At 35.9% G+C, this 16586-nt stretch overlaps 1 protein-coding gene across 1 annotated transcript in view; it reads left to right on the forward strand.

The window, feature by feature from the left end:
* LOC133191061 (uncharacterized) overlaps positions 1 to 16586 on the forward strand; it is a 31760-nt gene that overhangs the window by 5720 nt on the left and 9454 nt on the right. Inside the window, exon 3 of the mRNA XM_061326741.1 lies at positions 8629 to 8852. Coding sequence (XP_061182725.1) covers positions 8629 to 8852 — 224 coding nt within the window. The remainder of the gene's footprint in view (positions 1 to 8628; positions 8853 to 16586) is intronic.

Genomic DNA, 16586 nt, shown 5'->3' on the forward strand with positions numbered 1-16586 from the left:
TTAATGACCCCACCCTATTTTTGTCTTTTCTTGATTATCTCCCCTTGTAAGGGGACTTGGCCCTTTATCTTAACAATTTGAACTCCCCTTCACCCAGGGATACTTTGTACCAAGTTTGGTTAAAATTGGCCCAGTGGTTCTTGAGAAGAAGTTGAAAATGTGAAAAGTTTACAGCAGACGGACAGACGGACGGACAGAGGGACGGACGGACAGACGGACGGACGACGGACAACGGGTGATCAGAAAAGCTCACTTGAGCTTTCAGCTCAGGTGAGCTAAAAATGACATTGAACTCCTCACTGAGTGTGGAGGAATCATCCCTCAAAGTTTCGAGGAAAAATGAGCATTTTTTTGACTACTTCCGGTTCGGAAGAAATAACTTCCGGTGGAAATAATATGACTCAAAACAGTCTATTTGCCTCTATTAAAAACATTTCAATAAGAAAAAAATGAAAATTTGCCTATTTTTAAACTACTTCCGGTGGACAACGGACATCAATGCAACAAAAACTATACAGGTTTCTCAAATCTATGAGTCACAATCTATCATCCCTGAAAGTTTCAAGACTCAATCTCTAACCGTTTTTGAGAACACTCACGGACAAAATGCCATTTTAAAAATGGAAAATTGGCCATATCTCACGACCGGAAGTGACGACGACAAAAGGGAAAAAAACGCATAAAGTTCAGATAATTTGCCATCATTGCTGAAAGTTTCATGAAAATCTATCGAGGCGTTCTCGAGAAATCGTCTGCACAAAATCGATAGGAAAAAAAAAAAAAAATAATAATAGTGGAAAAGAAACAACAGAATCAGTAGAAGGTCTTCCGTTGGAAACGGAAGACCTTAATAATAATCACTGCTTTATAAATTCCTTTACTTTAGGATAATAAGCATATTAAATTTAATAGAAATATAATATGTAATTATGGGATACACATCAATGAATATTACTTTTAGTTCATTTTTAAAAAGATAATTTTATCAACTTGTAATTTGTTCAGGTATTCCTGTAGTCACCAGCATTTTGTGATAAATTTATATGCATATAAATTTTGAAATGAACCAAAATCCAGAATTATGGGATCTTTGCACCAAATCGAAAAAAAAAGAATCATGCTGCATTGACAGTTTCAGTGCACTGCACAGCCATATAAGTTTTGCAAGGGAATGTATAGGAAAAATCTCTTAAAATTGCCATTTTGTGAAATGCATTTCTTGTAGCTAACCTGAGCTTAAATATTTTTCAACTTCTTCTCAAGAACCACTGAGCCAGACTTCTAACAAAACATCCAATAAAGGACCATATATTTGGTGGCATCTTTGAAAATCACAGGGGAAGGGTGGGGCCACAATTAGGGATCAAAGTTTTACATAGCAATATATAGGAAAATATGTTTAAAAATCTTCTTTTCAAGAAAAATTGAGCCAGAGAAGTTGAAATTTATATGATTTCAAGCTTCCTGAGAAAGCAGGGTTGCAAATAACCTTTAAAACCTTAGGGGCCATGTGGGCCCCCAGCTTTTCAAGTCACATTAATATTTTTTGGGCTCAAGATCTTCTGTCCACGTTAGTTAAAAATTCTCCATCTTTTTGAATCAAAATCTATGAGAAATAAGTGTACTTTGCTGTCCACAGCCTTTCATTTTTTTTATGTGGATTTTTACACCACTTGTATGATATTTTACATTTTAAATCAATGCATTTTCCTTCACTTTGAGACAATGTTGATGCAATTCAGAGTCTAGAAAATGTTTTGTAGGTATGAAATAACAAAAAACAAAAGTGCCTTTAATAATAGAAGCAAACCAAAGTCAGGTTGTGGAAAAGTCCCAATAAAATTCCAAATCACCATGTGGGTGATAACATCATCAAGAATTGGTCACCCACAGACAAAATTACGTGCATTTGTGAGTAGGTGAATGGTTTTTTGCAACCCTGCAAAGTTAAGATTCAAATATGTTCAAATTATGGTCCTGGGGGAGGTATTGACTTCTGCTGGGAATATATTTTTATTACTCTTCTGATAATAGGGCCAAGGTGACTCAGGTGAACATTGTGGCCCATGGGCCTCTTGTTAGTCAATCAAGTCAATATTGTAAAATATAATTTTGCACATGATATCAGGCAAATCAAGCAGATTTATTGAATTACACAGTAAAAATAATATGTAAATACTCTACAATAAAAAGCAACTAGAAGTGTAGAGAATTTTAGCATTCAATAGGAGGGTCGTTCAATAAATAATGCAGTAGGTCATCTAAAAGTAAGAAAAGTACATAATACATATTCTAAACATTTTCAATCCCTCAAAGCATTCCTTGTTATCCTTTACATATGTCTTAAGTCTTTGTACCCATGACCAGAAAACCTCAGCATACTCATCTTTAGGGATGCCCCAAAGACACTGATGAATATCACTTTCCATGACATACAGTGTATCTAATATTGTACAATCTTCCTTTGATTGTTTTCATGCATTTTTGGAATAAAAAGATCTCACAATGGTTGAGATCTAGCGAATATGGGGGATGACAAAGCTCTGTAAACTTTCTTTTCTTCAGAATTTCATTTATTTCTCTGTGCTTATTTGCAGCAGCATTGCCAGGTGCAAGAAAATTACTCTGGGTGCGGTATTTGGCCTTCATTTGCAGGAAATCTGTTTACCTTTCCTCAATGCAATTTGAACATAAAAGCTACAATAGATCCTTCCTTTGGGTGTATATACATGTTTTACTGGTCCTCTTGAAAAAAAATGAAAACTAATAAAACATGCTTGGAGCCCTTGTTTCTCTTTACAATAATAAGAACGATAGCTTTTTCTTTGATTCATCATTTTATTATTGATCTTCCTTTTTGGTTATAAAAAGTGCACCCATGTTTCGTCATCCATCACGCAAATTTAACAAATCTACTATTTTGTTAAAATATTTGTTTTTAAATACAGGTAGACTGTTGGCACATTAAATGCATACTTTTCTCTTAGGCAATTTTAAGAAAACAAGGCACCTATCTGATAGAAATATTATTATATTCATTTTCGTTGTCAGAATTCTATAAAATGTTATGACAATGAAATGCTTAGTGTTCTAGCAATGTCTTTGGATGTAAATCTGACATTTTCAGATATCATGTTGCACAAAGCATCGATAATTTTTGGTGTCCCTACAAATTTCAGTAGACCGGTTTGCCTTTTATATATTAACTCTCCTTTTTTACTTTTGAATTTCTGAATCAATCTGAAAACTATACAGAATTAAAGACTATTCTTTCCACATATAAAAATCATATCTTTAATATGAGTTCTTCGGCGATTTACGTAAGGAAGCACAGTTTTCACATACGCTCTCATTTTCATCTTCTTGACAGAGATCATTTTAAACAGTTTTCAGCTCAGTGTAGTGACCATGCATACTTTAAAAGTGAATTTCTTTGCGATGACAATAGGAAAATGATGGGGTTTTCTGTGATTAGGAGCTCTTTAATTAATTAAACGTTTCATCTGTGAAAAATTAAAATTAAATAGATCTACAGTAACTACGATATACTGTTTGTTGCATTATTTATTTAACGACCCTCGTATCTGGGTGTTTTATTGAATGATGAGTTTGTATTACATTTACTAGTTTTCCCGAAACATTTCGATTATGAGCATTCAGTATGAAACACACCATTGTAAACAAGAAAAATTGTCTGATCAACCGCTAAATGATAAGATTTTTGATTGGAAGTGGCAACTAGGTAAGATGTGTCTACTTCCACACAAAATTGAAATTATGAATTAATAAATCAGTGCCTATAAGCCTTGGTAAAAACCTCAATAAGGCAATCACAATGCTTGGTAGGGAGTAATATTGAACACTTCCATGGACAGGTAATGATTGTTGCACACTTGAAATCCAGTCAAAGCGCCCCCTAACAAAACTGTCCCGGTCAAAGCGCCCCCTGATTTTGGTCAAAGAGGCCCCTGATTTTGGTCAAAGAGGCCCCTGATTTTGGTCAAAGCGCCCCCTGATTTTGGTCAAAGCTCCCCCTAAAGAATTTTACAGTAAAAAGATGTTACAAAACCATCCCCAAATATTGGTCAAAGCACCCCCTGATTTTGGTCAAAGTGCCCCCTGATTTTGGTCAAAGCGCCCCTTAATATAATTTTATAGAAAAATTCCGTTTCGAAACTGTCACCAAGCAATGGTCAACCCCCCCCCCCCCCTTATTTTGGTCAAAGCGCCCCTTAGATATTTTTATAGAATGTTCGTTTGCAAAAAGCCCCCTAAATTTGGTCCCTTTACTAATTCATGCTATTTATTTCTTTTGTTTGTTCAGCGTGACCAATGAAATATTTAAAAGGTTAATATAAAGTTTGAATAATCTTATAGAAAACATTTCCAAAGAAATGAGAATGTTCGCCGGTATCAATTAATTATCACCCTCCCCCCCTAAAAAAAAAAATGGGTATCGATACCGTTGCCCAACTCTTGCCACATGGAGGCCTTCTCAATAAGAGCCATAATTTTGAGTACAAATTGAATCATCAGTACTTGCTCAAATAAATTCTCAATATTTACCATTGGATGTACTTTGCCGAAAAATATCTGACATTCATGATACTTGAATTTTAATTATTACATTTTAATTAAATTCGTGCCTGAACGTAAGAAAATAAGAAAAACAATATGTAACATAGTGATATTTGAATATACTATTGATAAATAAATAATGAAAAAATTATTGATAAATAAATAATGAAAAAAAGGTTTCGTATGAAAAAATCAAGGGGCGGTATTTTTACATCATTTTCCTGTACAATTATAGTAGGGGGCGCTTTGACCAAAATCAAGGGGCGCTTTGACCAAAATCAGGGGGCTCTTTGACCAAAATCTGGGGGCGCTTTGACCGGGATGGTTTTGTTAGGGGGCGCTTTGACTGGTTCCTGCTCACTTTAGGCCAAAAAAATTAATAACTTGGTTCTCAGGCCAATTTTCTCAAAAATAAATATGGGAGGGAGGCATTTTTTCCCCCATTTTATCTCATAAAAAACAGACATGGGATTTTTGATTTTTTTTTTAAATATAATTTCAAAACTAGCAACTTTTAATCAACAGTGCTTCAACATCTAGTGTAGAAATCAAGATAATTTATTTCCTGCTTTTTTCTCTTTTATCTTGCATCTTCTACATTCCGATGATTCATGTAATGAAACGATGGCATCCTAAAAACCAGACGAGTTAAACTTGCAGAACCCAACACTTTTAGTGATGCATCCGGTCAATTGCTCACGTAACACAACTAATCTAAGCGTTTCAGCACTATAAATAGCGCTTATGGTTTTATTAAACATTGTCAAATTTATCAGTCTTTGGTTTACCTACACTAAATGAAATTTGCAAATCTTGCACGTCCGAGTTCCGAGGTTGAGGGAGCCGTCTTTGATAGCGTTAATGATCGAGTTCTAGCAGGGAAAACCTTCAGAAACCCCCACTTTGTACCGTGGAAGTACATTCCCTCTTGAATTTGTGCTGAAATCAATGCCATTATGACTAAACTTAATCTTGACACCTTATCCTGTTTACCCGACGGCCATATTTGTGAATTTTAAACTAGGCCAAAAGTCTGGATCATCTTGATGTTTGTCAAACGTTTTACTGATTTCTAAAATGCAGTCAAAATGCGGTGGGGAATTCCGGATTTTTTTTGGATCTGCACGAGCACATGAGAGAAGTTTTATTTTATTCATTTGAGGATAAAACTGGGTAATGCGCATTGTTGAATGAGATGCGGGTGGGCCTGAGAACCAAGTTATTAATTTTTTTAGGCCTTAAATGTACACAATGAATAATTCTCATTGAGTTATTTCATTAGGAAAATTAATATAAATGGTGTTCAGTCAACTTGCACACAACCCGAGTCATACACAAACGGAGTCGTACACAAGGAGTCAACTCGTATGGTGGCGGAGGATAGTTTTGGATTGAGTTTGGTCAAAAATTATAAAAAATAGAGAAACCTAAGGTTTGAATGCATATTATAGGTGATTTTATTGCTAGAATATTTTATGCGTGCATTTGGAGGGAAGTGGTGGCCTTGTATATTTTATTGATATATGACTCTTTAGTATCACTACTACTATTCGTAGGATATGGATTAGAAATACGAACCTTAAGTTAAAAATCACTCATTCGGGATTTCCTCAGAAAAGCGGGGTACTGGGTTCATGGGATGAATTGTAGCTTGAAAATGAGGTGGTTGAGTCAGTATCTCTTGCTGTTCAATGGTATGTACAGGCGTTGGTCTGCATTTTGTGTGGTAGCGTAGGGCATTAGCACAGGCCTGGAAGCTGTTGCGGATCTGGCGAAATAGTGAAAATAGGCTAAATTTTGATGAAATCTTGAGATTGTCCCTGTGCCATCATTTGAGCTCAATGTGTATGTTGTACATGTTTTATTCCTAAAAGCTTCAAATTCCTCAAGGGACTAGACCATACTATTGTTACATGTAGAGAGAATTTTAATTTTCCAGTGCACATTTTACAAGCAGCTCAATATTAAGGAAAACGTCAGCCAAAGGTTTTTCTTACAAATTTTACCTATACCATACACAAAAATCAATTTGTATATAAGGTTTTCCTGTGTATAAAAGTGAGGAGTTAATTTGTACACGAAGGTTTTTCTTACAGATATATATTAATTTTTAGAGAAATGAGAAGTCCATTTTATTTTTGCTGGACTAACTCGTATTTAGGAATTGGAATAATATTGTATTTATAATGGAATCCTGTCCAGTAGAAGCCGATTGTGGTACTTATTCAGTTACAAAGTTAACTCCCTCGGGAGATGACATATTAAGTTTAAAAGCCGGAAGTGAAGTTCTTACAAAAGCTGCCATTGATAGCTGGTGGTCTGGCAAATAAAGACTTGTTATTCTGAAGTTATGTCTATTAGCTGGTGGTCTGGCAATAGAGACTGGTGATCTGGTAAGGATGCAATTTCTAAATATAGAGATGTAAACAAAAATTAAAGTGAAACTACACAGGATTCATGAATAATAAGAGTGGTAGGATTGCTTTGGTGGTGATGGGTCTTCAAAATAGTCATGCTTTAAGTAAATGGTGGTCTTGCAGCGTGCGGGTATCAAAATACACTTACATGGCTGGCAGATATTGAATACATTAGCCAAGACTTGGATCCAAGAATTTACAAAAATGAAGAACATTTACATAAATACGCATCTTAATGCATAAATATGTATGTATGTATATATTGTTTTACGTCCCATTCGAGAATTTTTCACTCATATAGAGACGTCACCATATACCGGTGAAGGGCTTCAAATTTTGACCTTTACTCGGCACTCAGGGCCATTGAGCAGTGAGGGATCTTTATCGTGCCAACGCCAGCCGTGACACGGGGCCTCGGTTTTCAAGGTCTCATCTGAAAGACCTGCAACTTTCACTCCAAAGTGCCGAGCGCATGGCGAAGGAACAGTTGCTACCTATTTTTTATCGACTTAGGTCTGTCGCGGCCGAGATTCGAACTCACGACCTCCCGATCACAGAGCGAGCGCTTTAATGCATAAATACAATTGATTTGAATTAAGTTTTAAAATTTCTTTTCATGTAAATACATTTCCAGAAAACTTTTTTTAATTTTACACAAGGCAGTATAAATTATCGAATGACTATGTAGTAAAGTTTTTAGCTGCAGGCATTGCAATAAAAAAAAATTATTAAGAATCGTTGTGGGTATTTTCATGGATGTCTTCACTATTTATTTTTTTCTTTAAAATCTGAATTTCATAGTTGCAAGATTGTTACCCCTGAATAAAAGTTTGAGGGAAAAGACATGATTTTCTTTATTTGTATTCAGTTTCTTATTGCTCAGATTTTAAGGATTAATAAATAAAGCACCAACTATAATTTGTTGAGTAATGGAAGTAAAGTTATGAATTCTCTCCTCCTATTCTTTATAATTAAAAATTACTCTAAATGTTTGTTCCCTGGAACAGCTTGAAGATTCAGGGTCGGTATATTTGGAGTCTTTTTTGATAATTTGTAAATACCTAATTTTATTTATTAACGTTTAGATTTAATTATTTTCTTTTAAATTGCATATTTTAAATGTTAGGCATGTTATAAAATGTCATTTCACTTTACCCACTGTTTTTCACTCTTTTAAATTAAAGATTAGGGGACAATTATTTGATTCTGAAGGGGGGGGGGGGGGGGGGGCTGGCAAATTTTTCTGAGTCGGATTATTTATTTTCATGTTGGTCAAGGACAGATTATTTTTTTCCAAGATAATCAATGACAGATTTTATATTTATTTTCTCCTTCACTGAAAAAAAGTCTGACAAGCAAAAAAAAAGGGGGGGTCAAACTTTCCTAAAGGGGGGGGGGCACCAGTCAAGGACAGATTATTTATTTCCGAAATCGCCCCCCCCCCCCCCTCTCCTTAGAATCAAATGGCCGTCCCCTTAGTAGAAAGCTAGAAGTTTTAAAGTCGTCTGTGTGTATTGCAAGAAAATTAAATTTGGCTGTACAAATGCACTCGCAAGCTCTTGTACAGCCAACTTGTGCTGATATTCACCCGACCAATATAAATTCAGTAACCTTTTAGTATTTCAATATACAGGATATACTGGATATGTTGAGGAAAGGAGGAAAGAATTCTGCTTGGGGCATGAGAGCCATTCTTTTGAAGACTGGTGTTATAACACAAGATGAAACCACCATTGAATTATGGAACTTTAATATCATCAAATTTGTGTGTCTTCTTATGAAGAAAAAGATCACAGTCATAGGAAAATGTGATTGCAAAGAAAGACAGCTGAGGGAGGAAGAGCAAATATATATTTGGTAAGGGGTTTTATTGGATAATCCAAAATAAAAACAAAGGCTCAGCAAAAGGCTCAAGCAAGCTTTTCAGATCAAAGACTGTCCAGTGTCTGTTGTGTTGTCTGTTCACATTTCCAACTTTTGCAGAACAGCAGGGCCAATTTCAAGCAAACTTGCCACAGAGTGCATGTATTGGATGAAGGGAATTCAATTTTGTTCAAATGAAGGACCATGCCCCTACCAGGTGGAAAAGCAAAATTAGGACGGGGTCATTTAACAATTTAAAAATTTTCTCAAGAACCAGGGTTTGACACTAATGCTAATCTGGTAGTCCGAGGCTACATGTGTAGTAAATTTTGTCCTGGTGTCGTATTCCCTTGGAAGACTGGCCACTTAGTAAGCCTGCCACCTAGGGAGGAAGAGTGTCTTTATAGCCAGTCTTCCCCCTAACAAATCAGGCTTCCCCCTTTTAATTAGCATGCTATTGATATAGGTGTCCTGTTATATATAGGAAAGGGAACTGTTTTCCCGATATTGTATTTTGATTTGCTAAAAGATGCTATGAAATATGAGTCATTTGGTAGAAAATGTTACATTTTTATGCCCACCATAAATATGGCCACGGCATATAGTGTTTGTCATGTCTATCTTCAATCCTTCCATCTGTCCTTCCATCTCACATTGTGTTTAGCTCAGTTTCAAAGAAACTATTCAAGATATTTTTATCAAACTTCATATGCTGATACATATATTATTGAAAGCTATTCAACTGCATCAACATTTTTTGATCTTGACCTTCCCTTTGACCTTGATCTCACTTTTCTTAAATTAGTGTTTAGCTCAGTTTCAAAGAAACTATTCAAAGACATTTTTATCAAACCATATATGCTGATACATACTGGTGAGAACTATTCAACTTAATCAACATTTTTTGACCTTGACCTTTCCTCTGACCTTGACTTCACTTTTCTAAAATTTGTGTTTAATTAAGTTTTGAAGAAACTAATCAAGATATTGTTATCAAACTTCATTTGCTGATTCATATTGATGAGAGTTATTCATCTGCATCAACATTTTTGACCTTGACCTTTCCTTTGACCTTGACCTCACTTTTCTTTAATAAGTGATTATCTCAATTTTAAAGAAACTTAAGATATCTTTATCAAACCTTATATGCTTATACATATTGATAAGAGTTGTTCAACTGCATCAATGTTTTATGGCCTTGACTTCCTTTAACCTTGACCTCATTTTTTCTTAAATTAGTGTTAAGCTCAGTTTCAAAGAAACTATTCAAGATATTTTAATCAAACCTAATATCCTGATTCATATTGGTGTGAGCTATTCAACTGCAGCAACATTTTTTACCTTTCCTTTGACCTTGACATCATATTTGTGTTTAATTTAATTTCAAAGAAGATATTTTTATCAATTTGAAACTTTATATGCATGATATTTTTATCAAGCTTTATATGCTTGTGCATATTGATGAGAGCTATTCAGTGACTTTTTTTTACCTTGACCTTTCCTTTGACCTTGACTTCAAATTTGTGTTTAGTTAAATTTCAAAGAAAGTATATAAGATATTTTTATCAAACTTCATATGCTTATACATATTGATGAGAGCTATTCAATGGCATCAACATTGACTGTGACCTTTCCTTTAACCTTGATCTCACTTTTCTCAAATTTGTGTTTAGCTTAGTTTCAAAGAAACAAATTGAAATATTTTTATCAATCAGCATATGCTGATACATATTGAGGAGAGCTATTCAACTTCGTCAACTTTTTTGTCCTTGACCTTTCTTTGACCTTGATTTAACTTTTCTCAATTTTGTGTTTAGCTCAGTTTCAAAGAAATTGTTCTAGATATTTTTTATATTAGCTTGCTCAATTTTATATTATTTGGTGAGAATTTATCAACTGTGTCCAAATTTTCTTTTTACCTTGACCTTCCCAATGACCTTTGACTTTACTATTTATTGTGTATAAAACTCAGTTTCAAAGAAACTCTTCAGGATATTTTTATCAAACTTCATGCACTAATACAAATTTTCATGTTTCATTACTAATGAATCCTTAGCAGGGCATTCATGTCCTATGGACATATTTCTAGTTGACCTTTACCTTTCCTTTGACCTTGACTTCAAATTTGTGTTTACAGGGCTCTCACACCACTCTTTTGGTACTGGGGCTGGGGCCGTTAAAATTGTGAAAATTACCGACTTGATGGGAATTTAGGGGAAAATCAATACATTAAAATTCATCATATTTGGGTTTCTAGCATTTGATATCATCTAGATTCCATTTTGCTATATGCAAAAGTATGAGTAGCAAGTTTATTTACATTTATCTAAATATATGTTCTTTAATTTTATGGGGGTAATGACTATTGGGAAAAATGTCATATTCATTTGGGAAAAATGTGCCTTTTTAGCTCACCTGAGCCGAAGGCTCAAGTGAGCTTTTCTGATCACATTTTGTCCGTCGTCCGTCCATCCGTCTGTCTGTCCGTCTGTCTGTCTGTCTGTCCGTCTGTAAACTTTTCACATTTTTGACTTCTTCTCAAGAACCACTGGGCCAATTTTGACCAAACTTGGTACAAAGCATCCTTGGGTAAAGGGGAATTTAATTATAAAAATGAAGGGCCAAGTCCCCTCACAAGGGGAGATAATCAAGAGAAGACAAAAATAGGGTGGGGTCATTAAAAAATCTTCTTCTCAAGAACCACAGGGCCAGTAAAGCTAAAACTTATATGGAAGCATTCTGGGGAAGTGTAGATTCTAAATTGTTCAAATCATGACCCCCAGGGGTAGGGCGGGGCCACAATAGGAAATACAAGTTTTACATTAAAATATATATAGGAAAAATCTTTAAAAATCTTCTTCTCAAGAACCACTGGGCCAGAAAAGCTGAAACCTATGTGGAAGCATCCTGGGATAGTGTACATTCTAAATTTTAAAAATCATGACCCCCGGGGGTAGGGCGAGGCCACAATAGGGAATCCAAGTTTTACATTGAAATATATAGGAAAAATCTTTAAAAATCTTCTTCTCAAGAACCACTGGGCCAGAAAAGCTGAAACCTATGTGGAAGCATCCTGGGGTAGTGTAGATTCTAAATTGTTCAAATCATGACCCCCGGGGGTAGGGCGGGGCCACAATAGGGAATCCAAGTTTTACATTGAAATATATAGGAAAAATCTTTAAAAATCTTCTTCTCAAGAACCACTGGGCCAGAAAAGCTGAAACTTATGTGGAAGCATCCTGGGGTAGTGTAGATTCTAAATTGTTCAAATCATGACCCCCGGGGGTAGGGCGGGGCCACAATAGGGAATCCAAGTTTTACATTGAAATATATAGGAAAAATCTTTAAAAATCTTCTTCTCAAGAACCACAGGGCCAGAAGAGCTGAAACTTATGTGGAAGCATCCTGGGGTAGTGTAGATTCTAAATTGTTCAAATCATGACCCCCGGGGGTAGGGCGGGGCCACAATAGGGAATCCAAGTTTTACATTGAAATATATAGGAAAAATGTTTAAAAATCTTCTTCTCAAGAACCACTGGGCCAGAAAAGCTGAAACTTATGTGGACGCATCCTGGGGTAGTGTAGATTCTAAATTGTTTAAATCATGACCCAGGGGGTAGGGCGGGGCCACAATAGGGAATCCAAGTTTTACATTGAAATATATAGGAAAAATCTTGAAAAATCTTCTTCTCAAGAACCACTGGGCCAGAAAAGCTGAAACTTATGTGGAAGCATCCTGGGGTAGTGTAGATTCTAAATTGTTCAAATCATGACCCCCGGGGGTAGGGCGGGGCCACAATAGGAAATACAAGTTTTACATTGAAATATATAGGAAAAATTTTTAAAAAACTTTTTCTCAAGAACCACAGGGCCAGAAAAGCTGAAACTTATGTGGAAGCATCCTGGGGTAGTGTAGATTCTAAATTGTTTAAATCATGACCCCCGGGGGTAGGGCGGGGCCACAATAGGAAATACAAGTTTTACATTGAAATATATAGGAAAAATCTTTAAAAATCTTCTTCTCAAGAACCACTGGGCCAGAAAAGCTGAAACTTATGTGGAAGCATCCTGGGGTAGTGTAGATTCTAAATTGTTCAAATCATGACCCCCGGGAGTAGGGCGGGGCCACAATAGGAATCCAAGTTTTACATTGAAATATATAGGAAAAATCTTTAAAAATCTTCTTCTCAAGAACCACTGGGCCAGAAAAGCTGAAACTTATGTGGAAGCATCCTGGGGTAGTGTAGATTCTAAATTGTTCAAATCATGACCCCCGGGGGTAGGGCGGGGCCACAATAGGGAATCCAAGTTTTACATTGAAATATATATAGGAAAAATCTTTAAAAATCTTATTCTCAAGAACCACTGGGCCGGAAAAGCTGAAACTTATGTGGAAGCATCCTGGGGTAGTGTAGATTCTAAATTGTTCAAATCATGACCCCCGGGAGTAGGGCGGGGCCACAATAGGAAATACAAGTTTTACATTGAAATATATAGGAAAAATCTTTAAAAATCTTCTTCTCAAGAACCACTGGGCCAGAAAAGCTGAAACTTATGTGGAAGCATCCTCAAGTAGTGTACACTCTAAATTGTTCAAATCATGACCCAGGGGATAGGGCGGGGCCACAATAGGGGGAATCCCAAGTTTTACATTGAAATATATAGGAAAAATCTTTTAAAATCTTCTCAAGAACCACTGGACCAGAAAAACTGAAACTTATGTGGAAGCATCCTGGGGTAGTGTAGATTCTAAATTGTTCAAATCATGGCCCCTGGGGGGAGGGTGGGGCCACAATAGGTATTACAAGGGGGGAGTCTGGTAATGAACAGCATGGCCAAAGTTACTCAGGTGAGCAATGTGGCCCATGGGCCTCTTGTTTTGAATTGAGAGAATGTAGCCTTTCAATCGAATTAAAATTAGATGTTCCGAACCCACTACCGCTTCTCAAACATCTAACAACATCCAATTCGGGGTCACGTCAGAGCGACCTTTCGATTAGCCAATGAAATTGCTGCCTCTGAAACCTTGGCTTATAGTTCGGATGCGTTTCTTTTTTTCACTGCCAAACCTAAACGCCCGAGGAGTTTCGTAGTAAACAAAATATGTATGGCAAAGGCTGTTCTATGTATGAATGTGACGTGCGTATAGTTTGTGCATTCTCGTTTGCGTTATTCAGGTAAGAATGCCAGATTGGCGGACTATACATTCAATTTATACCAAAATTACTTTAATTCAACATAAGACAGACTACTGAGCATCAATAATGTTAAGATGTAGCTGTGGAACTAATTATAGAATCGTATACAGAAGCTCAAATCTGATTGGCCAAAATTTTCATGTCGCTCTGTCGTGACCCCGAATGGGATGTTGTTAGATGTTTGAGAAGCGGTAGCAGATTCAGAACATCTAATTTTAATTAGATTGGAAGCCTTTCAACGGCCCCAATTATAGAAAATCGAGAGTCCTGGTTTAGCTCAAAGAAACTGTTCAAGATATTTTCATCAAACTTCAAATGCTTATGTATTGATATTTACATTTGCCATTGTCTTTCCTTATATGACAATACTAACAAAATTGGCATTAATTTTTCGATGAAATGAAGTTGGTCACGTGATCAGACCTTCTTGAGTATGGAAAGCAAACTGCACGAGGCATTTGGAAGGTCTAGACTGTGACATCACACATGTATGTTATGTTGCATTTTGATAACAAAGTCTAAATAGTGCATTTTTTCATTGTAACATGAATAAAAATAAAAATAAAAATATAAGATATCATTTTTTAGAGTTTCACTGGGATATGACATGAAGTTGGTACGTGTTGAAATCTACTATTATAACGCCCTTCAGGCATGATAGGATTTGAACACATGACCAACTTCATGTCATATCCAAATGAAACTCTAAAAATAATATCTTATTTCTTAAATGAGAGCTATTCAATTGCATAAACTTTTTATGCCCCCATAATAGAAGATTCAGGGGCATATAGTTTTTGCTCTGTCCATCTGTCTGCCTGTTTATCTGTTTGTTCAAACTCCAAGTTCAAAGGGTCAAAATTAATTGTGCCCATGGGAAGGTCTTGTCACAAGAAATACACATGTGAAATATGAAAGCTCTAGCACTAACCATTCAAAAGTTGTGGCCAAGGTTAAAGTTTTTCAAAAGTAGATCAAACACCAACGTCAAAGAAAAAAGGTCAAAACTGTTAATACACAAGGGAAGTCTTGTGGCAAGAAATACACATGTGAAATATGAAAGCCATAGCACCAACCATTCAAAAGTTATGGCCAAGGTTAAAGTTTTTCAAAAGTAGGTCAAACTCCAAGGTCAAGGTCAATTGGTCAACTTGTTGGTACCCAAGGGAAGTAATTGTCACAAGGAATACACTTGTGAAATATGTAAGCCGTAGCACCAACTATTCAAAAGTTATGGCCAAGGTTAAAGTTTTTCAAAAGTAGGCCAAACTCCAAGGTCAAGGTCAATTGGTCAACTTGTTGGTACCGAAGGGAAGTAATTGTCACAAGGAATACACTTGTGAAATATGTAAGCCATAGCACCAACTATTCATAAGTTATGGCCAAGGTTAAAGTTTTTCAAAAGTAGGTTAACTCCAAGGTTAAGGTCAAGGATCAAAATTGTTGGTATACAAGGGAAGTTCTTGTCACAAGGAATATACCTGTGAAGTATGAAAGCCCTAGTGCTTACCATTCAAAAGTAATGGCCAAGGTTAAATTTTTTTAAAAGTAGGTCAAACTCAAAGGTTAAAGTCAATGGGTCAAGATTGTTGAAACCCAAGGAAAGGTCTTGTCACAAGTAATACACATGTGAAGTGTGAAAGCCCTAGAAACAATCGTTTAAAAGTTATGGCCAAGGTTAAAGTTTGGTAAAATTTTGCGAAAGTGGGTCAAACTCCAAGGTTAAGAGGTCAAATATGTTGGTACTCAAAGAAAGGACTTGCCACAAGGAATACATGTGAAATATGAAAGCCATAGCTCCAACCAATCAAAAGTTATGGGCAAGGCTAAAGTTTTTGTGGACAAACAGATAAACAGACAAACAGGCAGACAGAACAGATGGACGGACAGAGCCAAAACTATATACCCCAAATGTTTGATTAAGGGGGCATAAAAAGGTACCTTTTTTCCCAATTAGGTGAGTTAATTTTCCTAGTAGATTTTCCCTCCTAAAAATTAAAGAACATATAATAAAATAGAAATAATGCGATTGTTTTAATTCATTATAATTAAATTCCTGCACTACTGTTTGTCTTTTAAGGTATATATCTACTAAGTAGATCTAGAACTATTAGTTTAAATTGAAATAATCCTTAGAATATCATGTTTTTTACCTTATGTCAAAAATCTTGACACAAACCCATTGCAGAGGTGTCTGAGAGAGGAACGAATGACAACTCTGCAAGGGAGATTGGGTGAAAATATGGTTAAGTAACTATGAGCCTTGTATTGACCAAACTTGCATGGATGATACGTCTAAGGATGCACCGTACCAGCCTTGCTTCGGATACTAGATTTGACCTTCATTTTCTGGATGAGTGTCCAGGTTAAAGTTTTTAACAGGTTCATTCTAAATGACTATAAGCTGTATGCTGATCAAACTTGCATAGATAATACACCTATTGTTGCACACCACCAGAATTGCTACAGATGCTGGGTCTGACTTACATTTTGGAGATAAATGACCAGGTTGATGATTTTGGAGCAAGCC

This window comes from Saccostrea echinata, unplaced genomic scaffold (assembly GCF_033153115.1).
Source record: "Saccostrea echinata isolate AGI-Se365-2 ecotype Australia unplaced genomic scaffold, CSIRO_AGI_Sech_v1 ptg000023l, whole genome shotgun sequence".
In the NCBI taxonomy this organism is placed as follows: Eukaryota; Metazoa; Mollusca; class Bivalvia; order Ostreida; family Ostreidae; genus Saccostrea; species Saccostrea echinata.